The sequence below is a fragment of the Herpailurus yagouaroundi genome, unplaced genomic scaffold, assembly GCF_014898765.1.
Source record: "Herpailurus yagouaroundi ecotype Mexico unplaced genomic scaffold, PumYag 196, whole genome shotgun sequence".
Taxonomy (NCBI): Eukaryota; Metazoa; Chordata; class Mammalia; order Carnivora; family Felidae; genus Herpailurus; species Herpailurus yagouaroundi.
The window spans coordinates 10,251,231-10,278,866 of NW_024412427.1; the positions used below are offsets into that span (position 1 = coordinate 10,251,231).

At 47.7% G+C, this 27,636-nt stretch overlaps 1 protein-coding gene across 1 annotated transcript in view; it reads left to right on the forward strand.

The window, feature by feature from the left end:
* LOC121012265 (fer-1-like protein 4) overlaps positions 1-26,055 on the forward strand; it is a 35,091-nt gene extending 9,036 nt beyond the window's left edge. The window contains exons 20-45 of the mRNA XM_040447226.1: positions 4,206-4,293; positions 4,367-4,483; positions 4,850-5,002; positions 5,882-6,035; positions 6,161-6,285; positions 6,701-6,835; positions 6,962-7,135; positions 7,587-7,703; positions 7,838-7,999; positions 14,593-14,791; positions 14,934-14,992; positions 15,072-15,203; positions 16,044-16,086; positions 16,180-16,286; positions 16,363-16,500; positions 16,596-16,712; positions 20,522-20,649; positions 20,849-21,019; positions 21,440-21,594; positions 22,174-22,334; positions 22,894-22,979; positions 24,144-24,242; positions 24,480-24,721; positions 25,163-25,440; positions 25,537-25,637; positions 25,734-26,055. Coding sequence (XP_040303160.1) covers positions 4,206-4,293; positions 4,367-4,483; positions 4,850-5,002; positions 5,882-6,035; positions 6,161-6,285; positions 6,701-6,835; positions 6,962-7,135; positions 7,587-7,703; positions 7,838-7,999; positions 14,593-14,791; positions 14,934-14,992; positions 15,072-15,203; positions 16,044-16,086; positions 16,180-16,286; positions 16,363-16,500; positions 16,596-16,712; positions 20,522-20,649; positions 20,849-21,019; positions 21,440-21,594; positions 22,174-22,334; positions 22,894-22,979; positions 24,144-24,242; positions 24,480-24,721; positions 25,163-25,440; positions 25,537-25,637; positions 25,734-25,938 — 3,646 coding nt within the window. The 3' untranslated portion in view covers positions 25,939-26,055. The remainder of the gene's footprint in view (positions 1-4,205; positions 4,294-4,366; positions 4,484-4,849; positions 5,003-5,881; positions 6,036-6,160; positions 6,286-6,700; positions 6,836-6,961; positions 7,136-7,586; positions 7,704-7,837; positions 8,000-14,592; positions 14,792-14,933; positions 14,993-15,071; positions 15,204-16,043; positions 16,087-16,179; positions 16,287-16,362; positions 16,501-16,595; positions 16,713-20,521; positions 20,650-20,848; positions 21,020-21,439; positions 21,595-22,173; positions 22,335-22,893; positions 22,980-24,143; positions 24,243-24,479; positions 24,722-25,162; positions 25,441-25,536; positions 25,638-25,733) is intronic.
* The last annotated feature ends 1,581 nt before the right edge of the window (positions 26,056-27,636 follow it).

Consider the following 27,636-nt stretch of genomic DNA (forward strand, 5'->3'; position numbering starts at 1 on the left):
TCTTTCTTTCTTTCTTTCTTTCTTTCTTTCTTTCTTTCTTTCTTTCTCTTTCTTTCCTTCTTTCTTTCATGTTTATTTATTTATTCTGAGAGAGAGAGAGAGAGCAAGAGATCATGCAAGTGCTCTGGGGAGGGGCAGAGAGAAAGGGAGAGAGAGAGAATTCCAAGTAGGCTCCATGCTGTCAGCACAGAGCCCCACGCAGGGCTTGATCCCACAAACTGTGAGATCATGACCTGAGCCGAAACCAAGACTTGGGCGCTTAACCGAGTCACCCAGGCACCCCATAAGTGTTTTTCTGATCCTCTTCTCAAAAGAGTTATTAATCCATTTATTCAATAATATTTATGGCACTTACTATGCCAGACACTGTTTTAGGTGCAGAAATAACAGTGAAAAAGCATTCTTTTTTTTTAAGTTTATTTATTTATTTTGACAGAGACAGAGCAAGCAAAGGAGGAGCAGAGAAAGTGGGGGAGAGAGAATCCCAAGCAGGCTCCACGCTGTCAGCACAGAGCCCAATGCAGGGCTCAAATAACAAACTGTGAGATCATGACCTTATCTGAAACCAAGAGCCAGATGCTTAATTGACTGAGCCCCCGGGTGCCCAGTGAAAAAGCATTCTTGCCCACAAAAATTCCTGAAACTTATATTCTGGTGGGGGATAGTGTGGAGGTTGGATAGAAATAAGTAATAAACATAATAAGGAAGAAATATAAGAATTATGATAAGGATAGTGTTAGGGAGAAAATAAAGCTAGGAAATATTAGAGAGAGGTGTTGCAATTTTAGAAAGGGTGGCAAAGAGGGGCCACTATGAAGTTGATATGAAGAAGTTGAAGGAGCAAGCTGTATCTGTAAGGGTGTTCCAGACAGAAGGGATAGAATGTGCAAAGGCACTGTGGTGAAATATGCCTGGTGTGTTTGAGGAGGAGGAAGGGAACCAGTGTGACTCTAGCACAGTGAGGAGAGTAGATGAGGCTGCAGTGTGTGTGGGGAAAGGAAGATAATGGTGGGGAGAGGCATGTGGAAACCTCAATCGCCATTGTAATGACTGTCTGTGGCTTCTTCTCTGATTTACTTGAAGAGCCACTGAAGGTTTTGAAGGAGAAGGGAAGGGATGTGCTCTGACTTATCCTTTAAAAAGGTCAGTGGGGAAGGGATGATATAAGAGAGGAAGCAAAGAGATTACTAAATAGGACATTGTAATAATCCAGGTGACCAATATTGATGAATCTAATTTAGGGTGGTTGCAGTGGACATAGAATGACATGAATGGATTCAAGAGCAATTTGGACTTTGAAGGTGACAACTCAGGTCTTGTGAATAGAAGGTATAGGGAATGAGGAAAAATGTACAAGAAGGAGTCATGAATGACCCTCAAGATCTTGGCTTGCACAACTGTGTAGATGGTGCTATTTACTGAGCTATAGAAAGCAAGAGAAGGAGGAGGTCTGATGGCAGCGAAGGGAATATCAGAAGCTCATTTTGGGGTATGTTAACTTTGAGATTTCTATTAGACTTATAAGCAGATGTGTCTGTTAGGCTGTTAGCTGTATGAGTTGAGGTCTGGGGAGATTTCTAGGCTGGAAATGAAAAACTGGGAGCTGTAAATACATAGATGGAGCTGGATATGACTGTCTAGGAAGCAGAGAAAAGAGAAACTGAGGGGAGCCTGAGTGGCTCAGTCGGTTAAGCATCCAACTTTGGCTCAGGTCATGATTTCATGGTTCATGGGTTCCAGCCCTGTGTTCGGCTCTGTGCTGACAGCTCAGAGCCTGGAGCCTGTTTCGGATTCTGTGTCTCCTTCTCTCTCTGCCCCTCCCCTGCTCGTTTTCTGTTTCCCTATCTATCAAAAATAAATAAACGTTAAAAATATATATATTAAAAAAAGAGAGAGAGAAACCGAGGATCTGGAGAGCTCCAGCATGTGGAGGTCGGATGAGAGGAGGACTCAGGCAAGGGACTGCTTGTAGGTGGTCACTTTTCTGTCCCCATATTTCAGCCTCTCCGTGTGAGCAGATGCACTTGACCCCACACTCCTTCTTGAAAGACTCTGCTGTTGACTTCTATGCCCCTGGTTTTCCTTCTGCTTCCCTTGCTGTTCTTTCTCTTTCACTTGCTCCTTGTCTCTTCTTGACCTCTACATATTCTAAAGGTTCATGTGATTATGTTCCAGTGCTTTATTCTAAAGCCCTTTTCTCTGTCTACGTTCTCTACATTTGTTCCACAAGAGCTACCACCCTTAATCCAGTTTAATTCCTTGTTTGACTTTCTATATAGTGCCATTAAACTGTTTTTCTTTTCACTTTACTGAAATGATTTTATGACTGAAATTATCCTTTGGCAGGGAAATTTCAATGGAAGATTTGTCTGTGTCATATTTTGCTATGTATAGTTTTGGCCAGTATGGTTTTCTTTTTTGGCTATTATTCTACCAGATCCAATTTCCCTAAATCTCATCTTGTGGACCTAAATCTTATCAAGAAGATTTGATTCAGTTTTATTTTATGTTGGTTATTTCTACCCATAGAAGCCTTGGAGCAAAGAGCAATTACTAAGCCAAAAGTGTAACCTCTGGAAGCAGTATTGGATGAAAAATCCTTGGAGTCATTTATTTTCTATCTTTTTGAAAATTTCCATAATAAAAACTTAAGAAATAACCATAGGTCATAAAGGGCCCAAAATATTATGTCTCAAAAATCATTTTAATTTACCCAGAAAATATTTTTTCAGCATCGATTAGGTGCCAGGGCCTGGGGGTACAAGTGGTAATCAAAATGAAGTCCCTGCCTTAGGGACTTTCTATTACTTTTTATTTTGAGACACAGATAAAGCAGAATATGAGAATGGAGAAAGTGGCAGGGGCTGTTTAGAAGGGATGACCAGGGAAGATCTGAGAGGAGGTAACATTTGAGTAGAGACCTGAATGAAGAAGGGAAGTGAGCCATGCGAAGATCTAGGGACCGAACATTCTAGCAGAGGGAGCAGCTAATACAAAGGCCTCGAGGTGGTGATGGGCTGGATGTATTCACGGAGGAGCAGAAAGGCCAGTGTGATGTGATGGTTGGATTGTGCACGAGGGGAGAGGAATGTTTGATGAGGATGGGGGAGATAAAGGGAGCCTGATTATGTAGGGCTTTCTTAAAAATGCTGTTGTTTGAGGGGCGCCTGGGTGGCGCAGTCGGTTAAGCGTCCGACTTCAGCCAGGTCACGATCTCGCGGTCCGTGAGTTCGAGCCCCGCGTCAGGCTCTGGGCTGATGGCTCAGAGCCTGGAGCCTGTTTCCGATTCTGTGTCTCCCTCTCTCTCTGCCCCTCCCCTGTTCATGCTCTGTCTCTCTCTGTCCCAAAAATAAATAAACGTTGAAAAAAAAATTAAAAAAAAAATAAATAAAAATGCTGTTGTTTGAGATGAGAAACCTCTGGAGAGGAGTGAAATGGTCTGGAAAAGCATTGAAAATATCTCTCTGGATGCCATATTGAGAATATTCATGGGGAGAGTAGGAAGGGAGCATAGTAAGACCAGCTAGGAAGCTGCTGCAATAGTTCTAGGCTTGGACTAGGATGGTCCTGGAAAAGGAGAAAAGTGGTCAGATGCTAAACATATTTTGAAGATGGAGCCTGAACAATATGCTGGTGGATTGATGTGGAATAGGAAGGAAAGAAAGAGTAGTGAAGGATGTCTCTGAAGTTTTAAAGTAAAACAGATTTTGGCAGGGGAGAGGTGTGTGTGGGGGCGGTAATTAGAAATTATGCACTTGGTTTGGGCATGTACTGTTTGAGCTACCATTAGTTAATGTTGGGACTATAAAGCCCATCTGAGCCTTTAGTGTTCATTGGAATCCCCCAGAACCAGCATGCAGATTCTAGCAGCAGGTCTGGGGCAGGGCGGAGATTCTGCATTTCTAACTAGGTGATACCACTGCTGTTGGTCCTGGGCCAGCTTTGAGTAGCCAGGGCAGTAGATAGTTACATAGTAGTGCCTTCTGGGGCTCCAAAGTGAGGCTGGCCTCTATGAAGTTGGGAGTGGTCCATGTACAGAAGCCATCCTTGGCTTAGGAAAGGGACGTCTTTGAGAACATGACTGACAGGAGCTGTGAGGGAGTCTGGGAGGTGGTGGGAGGCCTGCTCTGAGGGAGGTGGCCCCCTAGGGGTCAGCGTTCCCTCCTGTGACTCCCACCTGCCATGCCCGCTCCTGCTCACTGCAGACAGTTTTGCCATGGCGCTGAGCGCAGGACAATGACCCGGCCCAATGCCCTGGATCGATGCCGAAGGAAACTGCTCATGCACAGCCTGGTACGGTCTGGGGAAGGGGGATCAGGGGCACCTAGCTGGGGCCCTTCACTCATGTTTCTTCCTGCCCTTCCAGAACCTGTTGGCAAAGCAAGGACTGCGGCTTCTACGGGGTCTGAGACAGGGCAACGTGCAAGAGAAGGTGGCCTTGTCCAAGAAGCTCTTGGCCAAACTGCGCTTCCTGGCCCAGGAGGTAACACCTGGCCACCTATTTCCCTACCCTGCACACCCTGGTGGTGATGGTTGCACAACACTGGTTGATGCACAGCAATGTACTACTGAACTGTACACTTAAAAATGGTTGCAGAGGTAAGTTTTATGCAATGTGTATTTTACCACAATTAAAAAAAAAAACAGGAAAAAAAAAATAAGTCAGGTTGGACTTTGAGGTTGCCTGTGGGGCATCCAAGAGAGATATGTCTAGGAGGCAGGTGGCTCTATGGATCTGGGGTTTAAGGGTATGTGTCAGGGCTAAGATGGATGCTTTGTCCATCCGACCAGTGGAAGCTGCAGCACAGGTGGTCTCAGCTCCATCCATGACCCAGTTCTCTGCCCGCAGCCCCAGCCACCCCTCCCAGATGTGCTAGTCTGGATGCTCAGTGGGCGGCGCCGAGTGGCCTGGGCCCGGATCCCTGCCCAGGATGTGCTGTTCTCTGTGGTCGAGGAGGAGCGAGGCCGGGACTGCGGGAAGATCCAGAGTCTGCTGCTCTCGGTGAGGGGTGTGGGTTGCTGGAGACTGGAGTGGGGTGAGGCTCCTAGGGTGGGGGCAGGGGGCATGAGGTGGAAGGCTGTGGTTCCCATCAGGGTGTCCCCAAACTCTTTGTTGTATTTAAAAAAACTTAAAATTTTCTTATTTAAAACTTTTTTTTTCAATTAAAAAAATTTTAAGTTATAAAATGTCTTATTTTAATTTTTAAATTTTTTACATTTAATATTTACTTAAAGATTATTATTCTTTTTAAAATTATATGTGAACTCTTTTCAATTATCCTAAAAACCAAAAGGAGATTGTACCTTTACCTAGGTCCACTTTGATGTGAGAAAAACACCAAGTTTTGTCAGCTCTGGGCCTGCACTGGCCCTTTTGCTGACCAGGCTCTGATAGACCATCAGGTGACCAGAATGGGAGAGTGATGAGTCTGTTCCTTATAAGTACAGCTGGTTTGGGGGCAAAATGCTTCTAATCAAGGTGTCCCTGGAATAGATGCCAGCAAAGGTCCCTAGTGCTAAGAAGCAGTGACTGTTGGGGTAGGGAACAGGGCATCTAAATGGGTTGGGGCTCAGAGGACAGAGGGGGTAAGCGTGGGGTGTGGCAGTGAAGAGCTTAGAGTGCATTTTGGGGGAATGGAGTTTGGTACAGGAAGTGACGGTGTTGGGGCCAGAGGACTAGGTTATGGGAGTGTTCAGGGTAATGGGTACTGGATAGATGGCATGGAGTGGGTGTAGGGATAGGGTACAGGGAGTACTCTTTGGCTTCGGCACTGGGAAGTGGTCTAGTGATACAGAGAGTATGGGCACACCCTGGGGGTGCAGGGACAGGTCTAGGGGGGTGGTAAGAGGTGGGCCCTAACATGCCACCTCCCTGCAATAGGCACCTGGGGCAGCTCCAGGCGAAGTCTGTGCCAAGCTGGAGCTCTTCCTGTGGCTAGGGCTGGGCAAACAAGCCAAGGCCTGCACCTCAGAGCTCCCCCAGGACCTGCTGCCCGAGCCCTCTGCGGGGCTGCCCCACCACCTGTGCCGGGATGGTGAGTACAGCTCAACACTTGCCTCACGTGTGGGGCTAGATGCTCAGCTGGGGGTTTGGAGGGGTCTGGGGTCAGGGACTCCGGTGGTCCCCTGAACAAACATCTCTTTCTTGCCCCCACCGCAGACTTCAGCTACTTCCAGCTCCGGGCCCACTTGTACCAGGCCCGAGGGGTGTTGGCAGCAGATGACAGTGGGCTTTCGGACCCATTTGCTCGAGTCCTCATCTCTACCCAGTGCCAGACCACACGGGTGAGGGCTGCACTGAGATGTTGTGGGAAGCGGGGGGCTCTGGGAGACAGAGTGGGGTGAGGGCTGAGCTTTTCCTCAGGCCCTAAGTCTCTTTTCCTGCTCTGGATTTTCAGGACAGGATACTGGATTGAGCCGCCCTGGTTTAGAGGGTGGCGTAGAACTAGAGGGCCTTCCGGATGAGGAATTGTTTTGAGGGGTTGACTGTAGGGTTAGCCCCAAGGGTGGCAGTTTACAGTTAGGGGGACCAGGCTCCAACCCCACTCTGGCGGGCTGTTTCATCTTCACCACACTCTCCCTCCTTTTGTGATAAACAGCTGCTTAAAGTATCACTTCAGGGCAAGAGTGCTCATGTGGGATGTATGTTGGAGATTCCTTTGATGCCTGCCTTTGACTCCCTCTCTGCATGGCCCCCAAGGTCCTGGAGCAGACGCTGAGTCCCCTGTGGGATGAGCTCTTGGTGTTTGATCAGCTGATTGTAGATGGGAGGAGGGAGCATCTGCAGGAGGAGCCTCCATTAGTGGTCGTCAATGTCTTTGACCACAATAAGTTTGTGAGTGTGGCCTGGGCCCCATCTGTGTTCCCACCCCCGAGTGCCCCCCACTTCTCATCTTGATGCTCCCTTCCCCTGGCTCTGGAGCATCTTCTAGTTTTGTCTTAACTGCCCTGCTCTCTGCAGGGCCCCCCTGTGTTCCTGGGAAGGGCACTGGCCACCCCGAGGGTGAAGCTGACAGAGGACCCTTACCAACGCCCTGAGCTACAGTTCTTCCCCCTAAGAAAGGGGCCCCGGGCAGCTGGAGAGCTCATTGCCACCTTTGAACTCATTGAACTGGACTACAGTGGCCGGTTTGAGGTCAGAATACCCTGGCCTAGCCGGCACAGGCTGTGGACTCTTATATTCTATCAGGTTGTCTGCCTCCAGAGAATATGGAATATGGGCATGTCCTGGGATTACCCCTCCAAGTATTTTACCCCCAGAAAATGCAGGCTGCAGATCTGTCTTGCAGTCACCTCATTGGACTTCCCAACTTCAGGGAACATTAGAAGTACACATATCGTGGGTTCCTTTTGCCAGGCCTTCCACCCTAGAGACAGACCCTAGGCTGCAGCTTGATCCTCATGCCTCAGACACCCACCTTCCTGTGCATGACTGCTTCCTGAGATATGCCCCTCCTGCCCATCCAGCCTTTTTAGTTCCTCTGGATTTATATTTCACTGGCAGTTCTCAATATCCCTTCCCCAAGCCCACATTTCCCTCCTTTGGCCTGATTCCTCCTTGACCTCTGATCTCTTGCCCCCTGCAGCCCTCAGTGCCCAGTGATGTAGAGCCCCAGGATCTGACACCACTGGCCGAGCCCCTCTCCGGGCGCCTGTCCCTGCCACCTAACGTGCGTCCAGTACTCAGGGAGTTCCGTGTTGAGGTATCGTCAGTCACACATCCCTCCCACCCCCACCACACACACACACACACACACACACACACACACACACACACACACACCTGGGTGCCTTCTGTCAAGTGCAGGCCCCTGAATTTCTCACTTCCTGACCCCAGGTGCTGTTCTGGGGTCTGAGGGGTCTCGGCCGTGTGCATCTGTTTGAAGTGGAGCAGCCCCAGGTTGTGCTGGAGGTGGCTGGGCGACGTGTGGAGTCGGAGGTCCTGGCCAGTTACCGTGAGAACCCCAATTTCACTGAGCTTGTCAGGCATCTGACAGTGGTGAGGACATGAGCTGGGAGCAAGAAATGCTGGGTTAACAAGTGAAAGGGCAGTGGGATGGTGAATTCCTAGCCAGTCATCTTAGGTTAATCAAGGGATCAGCAAATATTTTTAAATTTATTTTTAAATTAATATTATTATTATTTTTAATTTACATCCAAATTAGTTAACATATAGTATAATGATAACTTCAGGAATAGAATTTAGTGATTCATCATTACATATAACACCCAGTGCTCATCCCAACAAATGTCCTCCTTAATGTCCCTTGCCCATTTAGCCCATCCCCCCACCCCAAACCCCTCCAGCAGCCCTCAGTTCGCTCTCTGTATTTAAGTCTCTTATGGTTTGTCTCCCTTCCTGTTTTTATACTGTTTTTGCTTCCCTTCCCTTATGTCCATCTATTTTATATCTTAAATTCCACATAAGACTGAAATCATATTTGTCTCTCTCTGACTGACTTATTTCACTTATTGCTAGAGTAATATACTCTAGTTCCATCCATGTTGTTGCAAATGGCAAGATTGCATTCTTTTTGATTTCCAAGTAATACTCCATTGTATATGTATACCACATCTTCTTCTTCTTCTTTTTTAATGCTTATTTTTGAGAGAGAGAGAGAGAGAGAGAGAGAGAGAGACAGAACATGAGTGGGAGAGAGGCAGAAAGAGAGAGGAAGACACAGAATCCGAAGCAGGCTCCGGACTCCAAGCTGTCAGCCCAGAGCCTGATGCAGGGCTCAAACTCATGAACTGTGAGATCATGACCTGAGCCAAAGTCGGACACTTAACCAACTGAGCCACCCAGGCGCCATTCATCTTTATTCATTCATTATTCGATGGACATTTGGGCTCTTTCCATACTTTGTTGTTGATAGTGCTACTATAAACATTGGGGTGCATGTGCCCCTTTGAATCAGCTCTTCTGTATCCTTTGGATAAATACTTAGTAGTGCAGTTGCTGGGTCGTAGGGTAGTTCTATTTTTAACTTTTTGAGGAACCTCCATACTATTTTCCAGAATGGCTGTACCAGTTTGCATTCCCACCAGCAGTGCAAAAGGGTTCCTCTTTCTCTGCAGCCTTGTCAACATCTGTTGTTGCCTGAGCTGTTAATGTTGCCATTCTGACAGGTATGAGGTGGTATCTCATTGTGGTTTGGATTTGTATTTCCCTGATGATGAGTGATGTTGAGTATTTTTTCATGTGTCTGTTAGCCATCTGGATGTCTTCTTTGGAAAAGTATCTATTCATGTCTTCTGCCTGTTTCTTCACTGGATTATTTGTTTTTTGGGTGTTGAGTTTGATCAGTTCTTTATAAAGATATAACCCTTTATCTGATATGTCATTTGCAAATATCTTCTCCCATTCTGTCAGTTGCCTTTTAGTTTTGCTGATTGTTTCCTTCGCTGTGCAGAAGGTTTTTATTTTGATGAGGTCCCTATAGTTCATTTTTGCTTTTGTTTCCCTTGCCTCTGGAGACATGTCAAGTAAGAAGTTGCTGCAGCCCAGGTCACAGAGGTTGTTGACTGTTTTCTCCTCTAGGATTTTGATGGCTTCTTGTCTTACATTTAGGTTTTTCATCCATTTTGAGTTTATTTTTGTGTATGGTATAAGCAAGTGGTCCAGGTTCATTCTTCTGCATGTTGTTGTCCAGGTTTCCCAACACCATTTGCTGAAGAGACTGTCTTTTTTCCATTGCATTCTTTCCTGCTTTGTCAAAGATTAGTTGGCCGTATATTTATGGGTCCATTTCTGGTTCTCTATTCTGTTCTATTGATCTATGTGTCTTTTTTTTTAAATAAAAAATTTTTTTAATGTTTATTTTTTGAGAGAGAGAGTGTGAGTCAGAGCACAAGCAGAGGAGGGGCAGAGAGGGAGGGAGACACAGAATCCAAAGCAGGCTCCAGGCTCTAAGCTGTCAGCACAGAGCCCGATGTAGAGCTTAAACCCAAGAACCACGAGATAACGACCTGAGCTGAAGCCGAACGCTCAACTGACTGAGCCACCCAGGTACCCCTATGTGTCTGTTTTTGTGCCAGTACCATACTGTCTTGATGATTACAGCTTTGTAATACAGCTTGAAGTCTGGAGCAGATTTTCTATAAAAAGACAGATAGTAAATATTTTAGGCTTTGTGGGCCAAACAGTTTCAGTTGCAATTACTCAACTCTGTAATAGTAGCATGAAAACAGACATAAACAGCAAGTAAATGAATAAGTATGACTGTGTTCCAATAGAACTTTATTTATAAAAACAGGCAGTGGGCCAGATTTGGCTTACAGGTTATAGTTTGCTGATCTCTGGATTAATCCATGAACTGGTGGTACTCTCTTGGCTCTGTTGAATGAGTGGCTTAGGTAAGTGTCATGCAATATAGGTCACAAAGAATCTATCTAGTGTCTGAGACACCAGGGGCAAAGAAATGCATTCTTTGTATAATTTGTAATTTCTGTAGTATGGACTTTGGATTCAAATTCTGGCAGTGCCACTTAGGAGCTTGTCAAATCACTTGTCTTAGTTGAGCTTTAGTGTTTTGTTTGTTTAATGATGTTTTTTTTTTTTTTTAATTTTTTTTTCAACGTTTTTTATTTATTTTTGGGACAGAGAGAGACAGAGCATGAACGGGGGAGGGGCAGAGAGAGAGGGAGACACAGAATCGGAAACAGGCTCCAGGCTGTGAGCCATCAGCCCAGAGCCTGACGCGGGGCTCGAACTCACGGACCGCGAGATCGTGACCTGGCTGAAGTCGGACGCTTAACCGACTGCGCCACCCAGGCGCCCCAGTTTAATGATGTTTTTAAAGCTTATTTATTTATTTTGAGAGAGAGAGAGTGCTAGCACAGTGGGGGAGAGGCAGAGGAGAAAGAGAGAGAGAATCTCAAGCAGGCTCGGTGCTGACAGTGCAGAGCCTGATGATGCAGGGCTCAAACTCATGAACCATGAGATCATGACCTGAGCTGAAACCCAGAGTCAGACACTTAACTGATTGAGCCACCCAGGCGTCCCTATTTGTTTGTATAAAATAAAAACCTATTTCTGATTTGAAGAAATGTTGAAGATTGAAGGAAATACATCAAATGCTTCTTGCAGGAGTGCTATAGGGAGCCAGTGAGAGAAAGGATCTTGGTGAAAGGGCTTTGTAAACTGAAAAGTGCTGTGCCTATGTGAGGGGGAGACCAGGACAAAGCGTAGTGGTTCCAGACTGCAAGGGGGTAAAACCCCACAAGAACAAACAAACAAAAAACAAAAACAACAAAAACCCTAACACATTCTTGACTCTGTTTCACCTGCAGGAGTTTTCAGTTTGGAAACTTCATTGTGCTATAAGATGGTGAAGCTGGAAGCAGTTTGCTCATTGAACTTCTAGGGAGTGTTTCCTTTCATTTCTTATTTCACAGTGCAAATTGAGGAAATCCTATCCCTGTCTCCACCTCTCTCCATTGTGCACTTGAAAAGAATGACTAAGTATTCTTCTGTTGTTTAGGTAGAGTGACCTATAGATGTCAGTTAGGTCAGGCTGGGTTAATAGTGTTATGCAAGCCTTCTTAAAAAAAGCCTTCTTTAGGGGCGCCTGTGTGGCTCAGTCAGTTGAGCATCTGACTTCAGTTCAGGTCATGATCTCACAGTTCGTGGGTTTGAACCCCACATCAGGCTCTGTGCTGACAGCTGAGAGCCTGAAGCCTACTTCAGATTCTGTGGCTCCCTCTCTCTGCCCCTCCCCTGCTCACACTCTCTCTCTCTCAAAAATAAACAAACACTTAAAAAAATTAAAAAAAAAAAAAAGCCTTCTTGAAGTGCCTGAGTGGTTCAGTCAGTTGGGCATTGGGTCTTGATTTTGACTCAAGGTCATGATCTCATGGTTAGTGACACTGAGCGAGTCAGACTCCATGCTGACAACATGGGACCTGCTTGGGCTTCATTCCCTCTCCCAATCTCTCTCTCTCTCTCTCTCTCAAAATAAATAAATAAACAATGAAAAAAAAAGCCTTCTTGGTGATTTTCTAACTAGTTGTTCCATCCATTATTGAGAATATGATACTGAAGTCTCCAGCTATTATTGTTGAATCGTTTTTTTTTTCCTTCAATTTTGTCGCAGTCTACTTGTATTTTGAGGTTCTGTTGTTAGGTACATATATGTTTACAATTGTTATAGCTTCCTACGAGTTGATCTGTTTATCATCACAAAATGTCCGCCTTTGCCTCTAGTAAAATTTTGTGTCTTAAAGTCCATTTTGTCTGATAGTAAAGCCATTCCAGCTCTCTATGATTACTGGATGCATGATGTATCTTTCCCCATCCTTTTCCTCTCAACCCATATGTGTCTTTTTTTTTTTTTAATTTTTTTTTTTTTTACGTTTATTTATTTTTGAGACAGAGAGAGACACAGCATGAACGGGGGAGGGGCAGAGAGAGAGGGAGACACAGAATCTGAAGCAGGCTCCAGGCTCTGAGCCATCAGCCCAGAGCCCGACGCGGGGCTCGAACTCACGGACCGTGAGATCGTGACCTGAGCTGAAGTCGGATGCTCAACCGACTGAGCCACCCAGGCGCCCCCATATGTGTCTTTTTAAAGAGTATCTTTTAGCACGTAGTTGCATATTAAAAAAAAAAAAATCCATTGGCAATCTCTGCCTTTTGCTTAAAGTGTTTAATAAAGTCAATGTGAAGTGTTGGGGTCCGGGAGCTAACGGTTAAGAAAGAATTCTTGAGACATCTTTGGTGCAAAACAGGTGGTTTTATTAAAGCACAGGGACAGGAATTGTGGGCAGAAAGGGCTGCACTGGGGTTGTGAGGAGTGACTGATTATATACCTTCAGGTTGGAAGAGGGTTAGGAATAGTGTAAATCTCTGAGGAATTTGGAAGCCAAGTTTCCAGGACCTTGAGGGGCTAGCTGCTGTTAGGATAAGGTCACTTACTACTGCTGGTAAAACCTTAGTCATGATATCAGATGGCCATTTGCTTGGAGGATGACTGCTAACATGTATCTTTAGGGGTGGGGTAGAATAAAGGAAGTTTCCAAAGGGATTTTTACAGGTAAGGCTAATGTCAAGCTAAGGTTGCCTTTTGCCTTTAGCAATAGAGGCAGTTGAGTTCCTGAAGAAAGGTCACCCTGCCTGTCTTAAGCACTTTGCCAAGGCAAAGGAAATTTAATTTTTTTCTGCATTTCTTTTGTCTTTGTTTTACAAATCAAAGTCACATTTGATGTTATTATTGACATGGTTGGGATTTACATCTGCCATTTTGCTATTTGTTTTCTTTTTCTTTTTTCTTTTTTTTAATGTTTATTTATATTGAGAGAGAGAGATACAGAGCACTTGCAGGTGTAGCCACACACTGAATAAAAAGTTCTCAGACTCTTAGACGGAGCAGACATGCAGGGCTGCCTCTGCCAGTGAAACAGCAGCAAACTGCACTTGGTCTTTATTTCATGTTCGCCAGATATAAACATCAAAGAATGTCAAAGCATGGGAGGAAAACACAAAGAGCCTCCACACATAGACCAAAGACACATCTGGTGTTTACGTGAAAGCATGCAGAGAAGATGTGCAGTTTCAAGGACTGCTAGGCAATTGCAGTGGGTCTGTTTCCTAACTGGCTCCTGGGAGATCGTGGGGCTCTGGATCTTGTAGTGCTATCGCATTCGACAGCCTTGAGACCAGAACATTGCTGACATTTCAGCAATTACCCCATTTACTTTCCCAGGGCTTACGATACACTCTCTAAAAATAACTCCACAAGCAGGGGAGGGGCAGAGAGAGAGAGGGAGAAAGAGAATCCCAAGTAGACTCCATGCCAGCCAGCGCAGAGCCTGACAGTGGGGCTCGATCCTACAAACTGTGAGATCATGACCTGAGCCTAAACCAGGAGTCAGACTTTCAACTGACTGAGCCGCCTAGGCCCCCCTGGTATTTGTTTTCTATATGTCTCATATATTTTTTTGTTCCTCCGTTACCGCTTTCTTTTGTATTAAATAGATATTTATTAGTGTACTACTTTAATTCCTTTGTTGATCTTTGCTTAGTAGTTGCTCTAGGGATCGCAGTATGTGTGCTGATTTTTCACAATCTACTTCAGATTAATACTAATTCAATTACAGTAAAATTTTTCTCATAGGGCCATTCCTTCTTCCCTCCTTTGTGTGATAATTGTCACATATGTATAAAATAAACCCAACAATATAGTATTTTAATTTTTCCCTCCCCCTTAGGATCCATTGATAGATATAGAATTCCCATATTAAAGGGCATACATATTGCTATGGCTTTAAATCTACATTAGCAAACTGAGCATGTAATCCTTCATGTAATAACAACCACCACCACCACATGTTTCTGATAGCACTTTGTTGGCTCCAAAGTAGTTTTGTATCTATTATGTCTTTTGATATTTACAACAGTCTTTTGAGTGCAGGATCGTATCCCTTTTTGGCCAGGGAAACAGACTTGGTGACTTACCAGACATGACACAATGGGGCTGTGGCAGAGCTGAGCTGGGAAAGCAGCTTTAGCTCCACTGTTCTGTCTGCCTGTGCTGCTGCCTCTCCCTCCTCCCCAGGTCTTCAGAGACCCAGTTTCTCTCTCCCCACCCCCAGGACCTGCCTGAGCAGCCTTACCTACAGCCCCCACTCAGCATCCTGGTGATCGAGCGCCGGGCCTTTGGCCGCACCGTGCTTGTGGGTTCCCATGTTGTCTCCCACATGCTGCGATTCATACTCCGGGCTCATGAGGATCCCCCCAAGGAGGAAGGAGAAGAGGAAGAGACAGTGGACCTAGTGCCTAAGGGACCAAAAGGTAAGGGGCCTTCCTTCCCCTTAAGGGCCACCAGACAGAAGCCCCTCAGTTCCCCGGTTGAGATGGCTCCAGGGGACCCTCCCGTGGGGCATGGAGTCTGACTTCACCTGACCTCCTCCTGGTGTCATTTCCTCTTTCCCAGGACAGAGGTCTCTGGATCCCTCCTTGGCTGAAGTGGGGATGCCCAGACGGCTTCTCAAGGTGATGGGGTATGGAAATGGGTGGAGAAGGGACTGGGTGATGCTGGGTTAGGAGGGGCGCTCAGTTCTCTCTTCCTCAGGCTCCTCTGAAGAAGTTCCCTTTGAGAAGCCTCCTGAACCAAGGCCCCGAGCTGGAGGAAGACATCCCAGATCCTGAAGAGCTTGACTGGTGGTCCAAGTACTATGCCTCTCTGCAGGAGCTCCAGGGGCAGGTGGGTGCAGAGGCGGGTCCCAGACTGCAGCTGGAGGCCCAGGGGTATAAATGGCAAGAAGGATCTCATCAGATGTGGAGCTCCACAACTTTTCAGAGCTCTTCATTGCATGTCTTTTCTTACCTTCATAATAGTTCTGGAAGCTGAGAATTACTGACAGCTGTGCTGTCAGAAATATCATGTGAACTACATATGTAATTTTAACTTTTAAAGTGGACAAATTAAAAAAAAAAGTAAAAGGAAAGAGGTGAAATGGACTTTAATAATATATTTTATTTAACCTAATATATCTAAAATATTCCAACAAGTAACCTTTATAAAAAACAATGGAACATTTGACATTCTTATTTTTTTTTTTTAATTTTTTTTTTCAACGTTTATTTATTTTTGGGACAGAGAGAGACAGAGCATGAACAGGGGAGGGGCAGAGAGAGAGGGAGACACAGAATCGGAAACAGGCTCCAAGCTCCGAGCCATCAGCCCAGAGCCTGACGTGGGGCTCGAACTCACGGACCGCGAGATCGTGACCTGGCTGAAGTCGGACGCCCAACCGACTGCGCCACCCAGGCGCCCCTTGACATTCTTATTTTATACTAAGTCTTTAAAATTTGGTATTTTACACTTACGGCACATCTCAATTTTCAATTTCAAGTGCTCACTAGACACACGGAGCTGGGGTTACTGTCTTGGGCAGTGCAGGACTAGCCAAACTGCTAGCCAAATACAAGTGGTTCACATGGCTGAACTGGGACTAAGGTTTCCCAACTCCCTATCCTGGAAAAGGGGTAGATTAAGGAGGTGAAGGTAGGGAGGAATCTCTGACTTGCCCTTTGATTTCAGACCAACTTTGATGAGGATGAGATGGATGATCCTGGGGAGTCAGGTAGGAGATTTGGCTTTCTTGTTCCTACTCTGTGTGTCTCTCTCCCTCCCGTGACACGAGTATTTCAAATTGTGGCATTTCTGCTGTTCCCAGATGGGGTCAACCTCATTTCTGTGGATGGGGAGGTCCAAGACCAGGGTCAGGGTGAGGCTGAAGTTAAAGGCTCTGTGTCCCAGAAGAAAGCAATAGCCACCCTGAAGGTGAGTGGGGGTCAGAGAAAGGGGATTCTGCTAGGATTCTTGACATTGGTCTATCACTGAGGCCCTTGCCTTTCAGATCTACAACAGCACCCTGGAAGAAGAGTTTAACAACTTTGAAGACTGGCTGAATGTATTTCCCCTGTACCGAGGGCAAGGGGGCCAGGATGGAGATGCAGAGGAAGAACGGTCTGGACACCTTGTGGGCAAGTTCAAGGTATGTTTGGGGAAGGAAGGGTGGCCAAGGAGTACAGGTGGGGAGGCAGGAGGAAGACTCTCTTCCCAGAGACTTTTCTGTCTTCCCCAAACCAGGGCTCGTTCCTTATTTACCCTGAATCAGAGGCAGTGTCGTTCTCTGCGCCCCAGATCTCCCGAGGGGTCCCACAGAACCGGCCCATTAAGCTCCTGGTCAGAGTATATGTGGTAAAGGTGAGCATCCGTCGCCCCAGCATGCCTCCAATTCCAGTGAAGGTAATGTACATGAAAGCTACAGACTGAGGATTTGGAAGGAATCTCAGGGATTAGAGTCCACCTTCTTCATTTTTCAGGTGGGAAATCTTAGGCACAAGTTAAAAGACTCCCCAGGGTTACAAAGCTCACACATGGTAGAACCAGACTTTAGAGCTTAGGTCTTCTGACTCCTTTTTCATAGTTCTAAACCCTTAGTTTATAGAACGTGGAATATAACTCCAGGAAGAGCAGAGCTCTTAACCTCAAGTTTCACAACGGCTTGTCATCAGATACCTTCACACAGGGGAGAGGGGTAAAAAAAACAAAACAAAATAAAAAACAAACCTTCACACAGGTTCTTGCCTTGCTGTGGTTTTCACACAGCACTCAGCAGGGTCCTGAAGTTTCCCAAAAGGCATCTCAGGGAATAAGAGGAATGAGTGGGTTTCTCTGCCTACTTCGATCTCAGCACCGGAATAGATTCTGTGTTTCTATCTGGTTTAAATATAAGGATTATGACTAAGACATAATTTAAATAAATGTTTTGTGGCACATCCTAGTGCATAATTCGATAGTAGGAGTCATCTTGATCTTCTGCTTCTCGCAGTATCACAGACTAGATGGTTGGAAATAACTTCCTGATGTAATTCATCTAGAAATGCTAGATAAACAATCTTAAATGAATGCTAAGCTCATAAGAAAGGGAATCCCCAGTGGATCTAAGATGAAGAGGCAGAAGGAATCCCACGTGGAAGCCCTGAAAAACCTCTTGAGAGGTTTGTCTATACCTGGACCCAGAAGCTTAGGTTCTAATAGCCTGTCTAAGATGGGAGCCACAGCCAAGACCCTCGCATGAAGCAGCATCCAGTGAGGGCTCTGCTCTTAGTGAAAGGTGGGCAAGAGGAATTCTACTCACTGGAAAAGAAGCTTGTTAGGTAAATGGTCTGTTTCAGCCTCTTCTCCAACTGGGGGAAGTAGAAAACAATGTCTTCCCTGAGAATTTATAATTAGAGTTTTGCTCTCACATTGATTTAAGACTTGAATTTATATTATCTGCTCACTCCAGAAAACTCAAAGCTGAGAAATTGGCTTAAAATGGTCCCAAGTTTTCCCTGGTTTCATAGATTTAGACAGCTAAGTTTGGGCTCACAATCCCAAATTAAAAGAGAAAAAAAGAAAAAAAAAAAAAAAACTATGAGAAAAAAATGCCAGAAAAAAACAACACAAAGGAGAATGAAACTTTTAAGGGTTTTGGATGTTAGAATTTTCAAATATTAAAATGTAAAACAACCATCTAATATATTTCACAAATGGAGAACGAGAGGCTTTCAAGAGTGACTGGAAGTTTTGAAAATAATAAAATTAGGGGCACCTGGGTGACTCAGTCGGTTGGGCATCCAACTCTTGATTTTGGCTCAGGTCATGATGCTTCAGTTGTGAGATCGAGCACTTCATGTGCTCTGCACTGAGCATGGAGCCTGCTTGGGATTTATTCTCTTTCTCTCTGCCCCTCCCCCACTTGTGCGTGCACGTGTGCTCTCTCTCTCTCTCAAAATAAATAAACATTAAAAAATAATAATAAAGTGGCTGCAGGTTGGTAGTTTGCCCAGGAAACTGTTAAAAGTAAAAGCAAGCCGTCTCTGGCAGAGAGCACGTGCAATTTGGGCCCTCAGGATGAGTTAAACCAAACATGAGTCATGGTAAAAAGTGCCAATATACAAAGAAACAAGCCACAATGAATAAGAATAGCAAAAATAACAACAGATTCAGACTCCTGGGGTCAGTGATATTGGAATGACCAGATAGAAAATATAAATAACTATTAGAGAATGTTTAAAGAAATAAAGAATATATTAAAATACATAAGGAACAAGAGATTAAATTAAAAATAAACAGCCAATTTGAAGGAGTAGATAGAACTTTTAGAAATTAGATTTTTTAATATTTATTTTTGAGAGAGAGCGAGCATGAGCAGGGGAGGGGCAGAGAGAGAGGGAGACACAGAATCTGAAGCAGGCTCCAGGCTCTGAACTGTCAGCACAGAGCCTGATGTGGGAGCTCGAACCCACAAACCATGAGATCATGACCTGAGCCCAAGTTGGTTGCTTAACCACCTGAGCCACCCAGGCGCCCCAAGAATTTTTAGAAATTAAAAGTATAATTTAAAAAATTGGGGGGGGAGGGGCGCCAGGATGGTTCAGTCAGTTGGTCATCCAACTTCAGCTCAGGTCATGATCTATCTGTTCATGAGTTCAAGCCCCGCATCGGGCTCTGTGCTGACAGCTCAGAGTCTGGAGCCTGTTTCAGATTCCGTGTCTCCCTCTCTCTGCTCCTCCCCCACTTGTACTCTGTCTCTCTCTCCCTCAAAACATAAACACTTAAAATTTTTTTAATTAAAAAAAACCAGACACATTTTTCTTTTAATTTTTATTTATTTTTGAAAGAGAGAGAGAGAAAAAAAAAGAATGAGCAGGGGAGGGGCAGAGAAAGAAGGAGTCAGAATCTGAAGCAGGCTCCAGGCTCTGAACTGTCAGCACAGAGCTGGATGCAGGGCTCGAACTCATGAACCGTGAGATCATGACCTGAGCTGAAGTCGGACGCCCAACCGACTGAGCCACCTAGGCGCCCCAAAAGTCTAATATTTAAAATTAAAAACTCAGTGGTGGAGCAAAAGATATGAACAGACACCTCACCAAAGAAAATACACAAGGTGAATAAGCACATCCAAAGATGCTCAACACGCCTAGTTATCAGCGAAATGCAAATTAAAACCACGATGAGCTACAGTTTTGCCTATGCTAGAATGGCTAAAATAAAAAAGATTGACAATACCAAGTGTTTATAAAGATGTGGAGCAACCAGAATGCTCATTCACTGTAGACTGGAGGATAAAAAACACTAAAAATATATTCGTGTATATAAATTATACTTCAATAATTTATGCATAGGTTATATATTTACTACATTATGTAGTTACCAAAACAGAAAAGTAAGTTTAATACATACAGTTAAAAAACATGCAAAATGGTGCTATATATTGCTTCCGGATGCATGCATATGTAGTAAAAGTATTTTTACTTTTTTTGTGTGAGTCATAAACCTCAAGTAAAGGGTTCTGGCAACTTCAGTGATGAAAAGGAAATTAAATCAGGTAAGGGGATTCAGGGAGTTTCCATTTGTTGGTAGTATTTTATTTATTAAGCTGGGCATACACATGTTCATTGTATTATTCTTTTTATATTAGTTAAAATATCTTTATCATTGTAAAAAATAAAAGTGAACATAGAAAGTTATGATTTGAACATCAAAGTCCTATACATCTTTCCACATATTTTGTTTCATTTTATATTAAAAAAATTTTTTTTACATTTATTTTTGAGAGACAGAGTGAGACAGAGCATGAGTGGGACAAGGGCAGAGAGAGGGAGACACAGAATCTCAAACAGGCTCCAGGCTCCGAGCCGTCAGCACAGAGCCTGATGCAGGGCCTGAACCCACAGACTGCAAGATCATGACCTGAGCCAAAGTCTGACGCTTAACCGACTGAGCCACCCAGGCGCCCCTCATTATATTTTTCATTATACCTATTTGCATGTCTTAAATATTTCATAATTAACTTAAAAGAAGAAAAAAGTCATCTTGTGCAACCTTTCATTTGATTCCTCGTGGTGCGAGATACCTCCTCGGTAACTTCTTGCTTACGCATAACCTGAGATTTGGTCCAGCAAGGGTAACCTCGGGTTATGACAGTGACACTTCTCTCAGCCCCACCCACATTGTCCCCCTAGGCTACCAACCTGGCTCCTGCGGACCCCAATGGCAAGGCAGACCCTTACGTGGTGGTGAGTGCTGGCCGGGAGCGGCAGGACACCAAGGAGCGCTACATCCCCAAGCAGCTGAACCCCATCTTTGGAGAGTGAGGCTGGGCCCTGGGCTTGGGAATGGGAGCACCTTTACCATCTGACCCTGTGGCCCAAGGCATCCCATTCAGGCAGCTGGCATGGTGATGGTGAGGGAATGGACAGAGGCTGCTGAGCCCCCTGGAACCCCTGTCCCCCAACCAGACCATCTCCTAGGGCATAGAGGTGTCCTCAGCCATTCTCTCCCCTGGCCAGGGTGCTGGAGCTCAGCATCTCTCTTCCTGCCGAGCCAGAGCTGACTGTGGCCGTGTTTGATCACGACCTTGTGGGTTCTGACGACCTCATCGGGGAGACCCACATTGATCTGGAAAACCGATTCTATAGCCATCACAGGGCGAACTGTGGGCTGGCCTCCCAATATGACACGTGAGTCCCACAGACCCTCAGGAGCCATTCTGAGTCTGACCAAAGACATTTAAGGTCACATTCTTGTTGATGTCCCCAGATCCTTTGATTTCATAGAAGGGGACCTCCCTATGACCAGGAACTTATAGCATAGTGGTCAATACCTGGGCTTGGGATTTGGTATCCTATAATAAGTCATTTGATCTCTCTGAGCCTCAGTTTTCTCATCTGCAAAATGGAGATAATATCAGTTATCTCCTCCATTGGAGCATGGGCAATACATCTTTGATTTTCTTGGTTACCATAAGCAAGGACTAATCTGTCTTGTACTGGAGTTATGAACCTGGATCCTATGTCTTCAAGGGTCCCCATCCCTGCCCCTGTGCCCACCTGTGTCCATATGCTGACTCCAACTGAAGCATTTTCCCTTTCTGCCCGCAGGGATGGGTACAATGCCTGGCGTGATGCGCTCCAGCCTTCCCAGATCCTGGCGGGGCTGTGCCAACGCTGTGGCCTCCCTGGCCCTGAATACCGAGCCGGGGCTGTCAAGGTGGGCAGCAAAGTCTTTCTGACATCGCCTGAGACCCTGCCCCCAGGTACCAGCCCCTCTCTGACGGACACTCCATAGGGAGCAAGATTGTTAAGGTACAGGGGTCCCTTGGTGCCCACTCTAGTGTGTCCCCCAAAAGAACTTGCCTCCTTCTGCAAGCAGAGGTGGTGAGTTTGGCTAAGGATGAGATTCTTGGATGGTGGGGAGAAAATGGTCTTTGTTGGTGAGCGTGATCCCCAAAGAGTCAAAGTGGACCCCTCAGAGCCATAGCTAATCAAGTTTCCAGAACATAGGGTGGCCCACATAGGGGTCCCACATGACAAAATGTAGCTGCAGAATTGAGCTCACACCTCATAAGTGGCTGGTGGTCTTTCTCTAAACAGAGTCTGTGCAAAGTCACAGCCCCCCCAATCCCACTGTCCTTCCACTGCTGGATTTTTACAGGCAAAAGTTGTTAGAGAAGCATCTCCCCACTTTCTGTGCCTTGTGGACTTGACCTCCTGGACCATGGGCTTTGTCCAACAAAGCAGCTGCCTCAGCTTTGCACTTCTGTTGAGGGGTGGGAGTGGAAAGTGGGAGATTCGGGACCTGTGAGGGACCCAAGCTCATACACCTCTCCTCGCAGGTAGGGGGGGCCCCAAAGTGGCAAGCGAGGTCCCCGAGGAGATACAGGCATTGCTGGTGCTGCGGCGCTGGCAAGAGATGCCGGAGCTTGGGATCCAGCTGGTGCCCGAGCACGTAGAAACTCGGCCCCTCTACCATCCCCGCAGCCCAGGGCTGCTGCAGGTGAGGGAGGGCTCAGCACCCAACCCCAGAACCCCCGGGGTTCCCAGAATCCCAGGACTCCCACCTGCTCCTGGACCCTGGGCCCTCAGGATGCACCTTCCCCAACACCTTTAACTGGGCACTGCACTCCCACTTCTGATTCTGGCTCCTGATCCTGATTCCCAGCATCCCCACTCCAGTCTTAGACCCCCATCCTGGACTCCATACCTCCACCTTGACTTTGGTCCTGCAGGATCCCCACCCCTGGCCACCAAGGGGTCAGACCTGGCACTCTGGATCTGACCTCAACCCCAGGTCCCTAGGCTCTGGACTTTGGGAACACCAGATCTTACTTTTGATCCCAACCTTCCACTCCCAGGGCCTTATCCTTAACCTAACCTTAGACCTGGAACCCCCACTTCAGACCCCACCTTCGACCTCATCCTCCAGGATCTGCCTGACTGTGCCCTCTTGACTCCAGCTCCTCTCCACCTGGGGCAAGGCACAGCCTCTGGCCACAAGGCTATCACGGGAGGTGGGGACCTCAGCAAACCCCTTCAGCCTGGTCCTGTGTTCCCAGGGATCCCTTCACATGTGGATTGACATCTTCCCCCGCGATGTGCCTGCCCCACCCCCAGTTGACATCAAGCCTCGGCAGCCCATCAGGTGAGTTCTGGCCCTGCCTCCCCTGGGGCAGGCACATTTGGACTGCCAGTACCAGGGCTCTCTGAAAACCTGGGCCTCCAGTGAAGCAGCCAGAGGCTGCTGAGCCAGCCTTTTCAACTAGGTGAGCTATTAAGTTCCCTTTCTTTTCTTAAGCCGTTGTGAGTTGGGTGTCTGCCCCCTTCCAACTGGAGCTGGTCTGAGTGGAGTTCTGCATAGGCTCTATGTACTTCAGATATTGTCAGCAATCTACACTTTCCACCTCTGGGCTCTGCTTCCCTTGGGTTCACTCTCAGGGAGGCTTCTGCAGTCTGGGGGCAAGATGGCTGCTAATGGTACAAGGCTTATATCTCATCAACTGGACTACTTGAGCAGAAAAACAAACACCTGTTTGCCAGTAAAAGCAGAAGTCTCAGGGCTGACTCTCATTGGATCAGCATGCGTCAAATCCTGGTCTCTTAACCAACCCTTGTGGGTAGGGGGCTGTAATCCGCTCATTGGCTAACCCTGGGTGATGTTCTAGGTGATGTACCCACCTCTGGAGCCAGGTAGAGGTGAGTCTTCCCCACCAGAATCACACAGATTGACAGCATAGGGGTGAGGGTAGTGGGTGCTCACCAACACAAAATCATGGTGCCGTCAGCAAACGAGAGGAAATTGATGCTGGGTAAGAGAAAACAACAGATACCCAGAAAAATCCATGGCTATCTGGGGTAGAATCAGGAAAGCTGCCGCCCCTCCTTCTGCCACTCAGGGGCTGCATGCTCTCATCCCCACTCTGTAGCTCTCCCTCTCACTTGTCACTGCAAACTGGCTTTCTCTCCCCTGTTCCCTAAAACTTCAGCTTGCACATCACCCTGGCTCGTGGTGGCTCCAACTCCAAATGTGGTGGCATTTGACGTTACTCAACCTTTCAGCCTCCTGATTCAAAATTTATGGGGGAAACTTGGCCCAGCTTTGGTCAATAGACCATTCCTGGTGCCATCTGCTGTGGTGGGGGTGGTCAGTGATAGCTGGGACTGCCCATGTAAGTACCACAGACATCCTGATCACCCAGCTGGGCACATGGAGGTGCTCAATGAATGTCATGGCCATGGCCTAGGTGCTTCCTGCAGCCCCTCTCAAGACCCCAAGAGTCTGAAAACTCTCTTTTGATACCTCCCCCAGCTATGAGCTCAGAGTCATCATCTGGAACACAGAGGATGTGGTTCTGGATGATGTGAACCCACTCACTGGAGAGATGTCAAGTGACATCTATGTGAAAAGGTAAGCCTGTAGGCTAGGCCGGGCAAATGGCTGAGAACCAAGGTGAGACTGCAGTCAGGGGCATGGGCTTCAGGCTGAGCCACAGCCCTGTCTTCTGGGCCCTCTCTGGCACCTGAAGTTGGTGGAGGCCCCCCCCCCCAGTGGTCAGGGGTTGGGGGGGGGTTGGCGAGCTGGGTTCTGGGTTTGGTCCCAGTGCTGAAGCCTACTCTTCCGCCTGTACCTCTCTCCTGGCTCCAGCTGGGTGAAGGGACTGGAGCATGACAAGCAGGAGACAGATGTTCACTTCAACTCTCTGACTGGGGAGGGGAATTTTAACTGGCGCTTCGTGTTCCGCTTCGACTACCTGCCCACGGAACGGGAGGTGAGCGTCCGGCGCCGGCCTGGACCCTTCGCCCTGGAGGAGGCCGAGTTCCGGCAGCCAGCCGTGCTGGTCCTGCAGGTCTGGGACTATGACCGCATCTCTGCCAACGACTTCCTTGGTAGGGCTTTGCCTCCCTCCTACCTCAAACCCTGGCCCTACTTTCTGTCCTCATTGCCAGTGCCCCTGGCCCTTGGTTCCCTATTGTAACCCAACCCTGAGTCCTGGGTTTCAGACCCTAGGTCACTAACCTTTCTGGCCTCATTACTGACCTCCATTCCCACCCAAAGTCCCTGACTCAATCTTCTGACATGACCTGAACTCAGGTCACTTTGGACTCTGAAACCATGGCCCCACTTTGGCAGTCTGGTCCCATCCTTGGTCGTTTCACCAGGGTCTGACAACCTGCTGACGTGTGGCTGCGCTTGTGTGGCCCCCAGCTGTGGCGCACCGCGTCTTAGTTCCTGATGCCCTGAGGCACAGTCCTGCTGTGGCTCCCCACCACCCCAGGCCCAGATAGACCTTGATCTCCTACCTAACCCAGAGAGCTCTGCACTCGCAGGATCCTTGGAGCTGCAGCTGCCAGACATGGTGCGGGGGGCCCGGGGCCCCGAGCTCTGCTCCGTGCGCCTGGCCCGTGATGGGGCAGGGCCGAGGTGCAACCTGTTTCGCTGCCGCCGCCTGCGGGGCTGGTGGCCCGTAGTGAAGCTGCGGGAGCCAGAGGATGAGGATCGGGAGCAAAGGGAGGTGCGAGCTGGCAAGAGGCAGAAGAAGAAGAGGAAGGGCCGGCCGGAAGACCTAGCGTTCACAGACCCTGGAGGCAGCGTCCACATCCTCACGGTGGGTGTGGCCGGGGCAGGGCCCCGGGTGGGTGGGGGTATGAGGTGGGGTCTGAGCCCACCTAAGAGCTCAGCCTCTGTTCCCTCCTTTCTCTAGGGGAAGGTGGAGGCAGAGTTTGAGCTGCTGACCGTGGAGGAGGCAGAGAAGCGGCCAGTGGGGAAGGGGCGGAAGGAGCCTGAGCCCTTGGAGAAGCCCAAGTGAGGGGCGACACAGGAGGCTGGGCCAGAGCCCGAGGTAGGTGGGGGCAGCCCAGGAGCTCCCTCGTCATTCTGACACCACCTCTGTCCCCACAGCCGCCCTAAAACCTCCTTCAACTGGTTTGTGAACCCGCTGAAGACCTTTGTCTTCTTCATCTGGCGCCGGTACTGGCACATCCTGGTGCTGCTGCTGCTGCTGGCATTGGTCACCATCTTCCTTCTCCTGGTCTTCTACACCATGCCCGGCCAGATCAGCCAGGTCATCTTCCGCCCCCTCCACCAGCCCCCCGACCCTAATTGACCCCGCACACTCTTCCCCTACCAACCGTATAACCTCTGGGGGTCCTTCTCACCAACACGACTGAGTTCACTGCTTTCTTCGAATGAACTTGACTGTGCCTCCACTCTGACACCTGAACATAGGCTGTGCATGATAATACAAGGGGCAGAAAACAGAGCTGCCCTTGGGTAACAGGTGCTGGGGATGGGTGGCTGCCACTAGGAAGAATGGGACCTGGCAGGAAGCTCAGGGCTCAGGCCGAGGACCTTGGCCACCAAGCTGTCATGCCGAGTAGTCCACCTGTTGCTCCTGCTCCTGATAATGGCAGGGTCACTTAGTGACAGCTAAGTACTTTACATACTTCATTAGCTTGTTTATTCTTTAACCCCGAGAGTAGGCATATCAGCCAGAACATTTTTGGTTGCAAGTAACAGAAATCCCAACCCTATTGGATTAAACAAAAAGGGCTTGGCGGGGGGCGGGGGTGGGGTGTGTGTGTGTCTTGCATAGCTGCAATTCCCAGTGTTTAGCTGGCAGCTTGTCACAGGGCTCAAATGATGTCACTGGGACCGGTTCTCTGCCTCTGGACTCAGTTCTGCTGTCCTCTGGGGCCAGCTCATTTGCACATAGGGTTCCCCCTGGGAGCTGCAGGATGGCAGCACCAGCCTTGTATCTCCCCATGTTCATACCTAGAAGAAAGCTTTCCTAGTCCTGGGAGGTCAAACCTTCTCCCAAACACATATGCTGAGAAAGTAGGGAGGTTCCTAGAGGAAATTCAGGATACTAATAACAAGCAGGAATGGTTTCTGGCTGACCTTTAAAAAAAAAAAGGCTCACTACAGCCAGCAGTATCATCTGCAACTTATAAATGAGACATGTCCAAGGTCACACAGCTCGTGGGTGATCACATCAGAGCTGGGTCTCAGGTCTGCCTCTAGAGATTTTGCTATCATCACCCTAGTTGGCTTCCTGTCCTTTCTACTTGAACCCCTACTACTGTCTTACCCGGACACTCCCTGAGAAACAATCGGATGAACTGACCAGCTGTCAATGTCCCTGCTTCCCTGGGCTGCAGCATGGTGTGGTGTTGGGCCTGGTCCTCCACACTTATTAAGGGCTATACTGGGAAGCCCTGATGAGGTCCAGAGCTGGGGGTCTGAAGCCAGCCTTGCTCCAGAATGGCCACTGCTACCTTCCCTCCATTTTTCAGTTCTGCCTCCTCCTAGAAGACTGTACAGGACGTGCCTGGACTCCTCTTAGTGCTAGGAGTCAGCAGGGGCTTGGCATAGACCATGGTCAGTGAGGATGAGGGATCAGGTGATTGAACCCAGGGTGGCAGGGAGAAGCCCTAGCTTTAGCCATCACTGAAGAGGTGGCAAGCCCCAGCCTGCACCCACGGCCCTAGCACCACGGGGGTCAGACACTCATGAGCCTGTGGGCCATGGTGGCCCCAGGAAGCTCATACTGGAAAGGTCCATCTCAACCCTGGAGCTGAACCCAAAAGGCCCAAAGACCACAGCAGAGGAGGGACTGAGGATGGGGCACTGGGTGGATTTCAGTTTTGTTTGAATAAAGCCCAATTAGCCAGGGGATGTCCACATGGGGCTCCCAGAGGGCATCTGGTCCGATCTGTCAGTTCTGATTGCCTTCAGTTCATGGCTGTGCAAAGGGTTTGTTTCCAGGCCCTGGCCACACAAGAAGCACATGAAGACCAGCAAG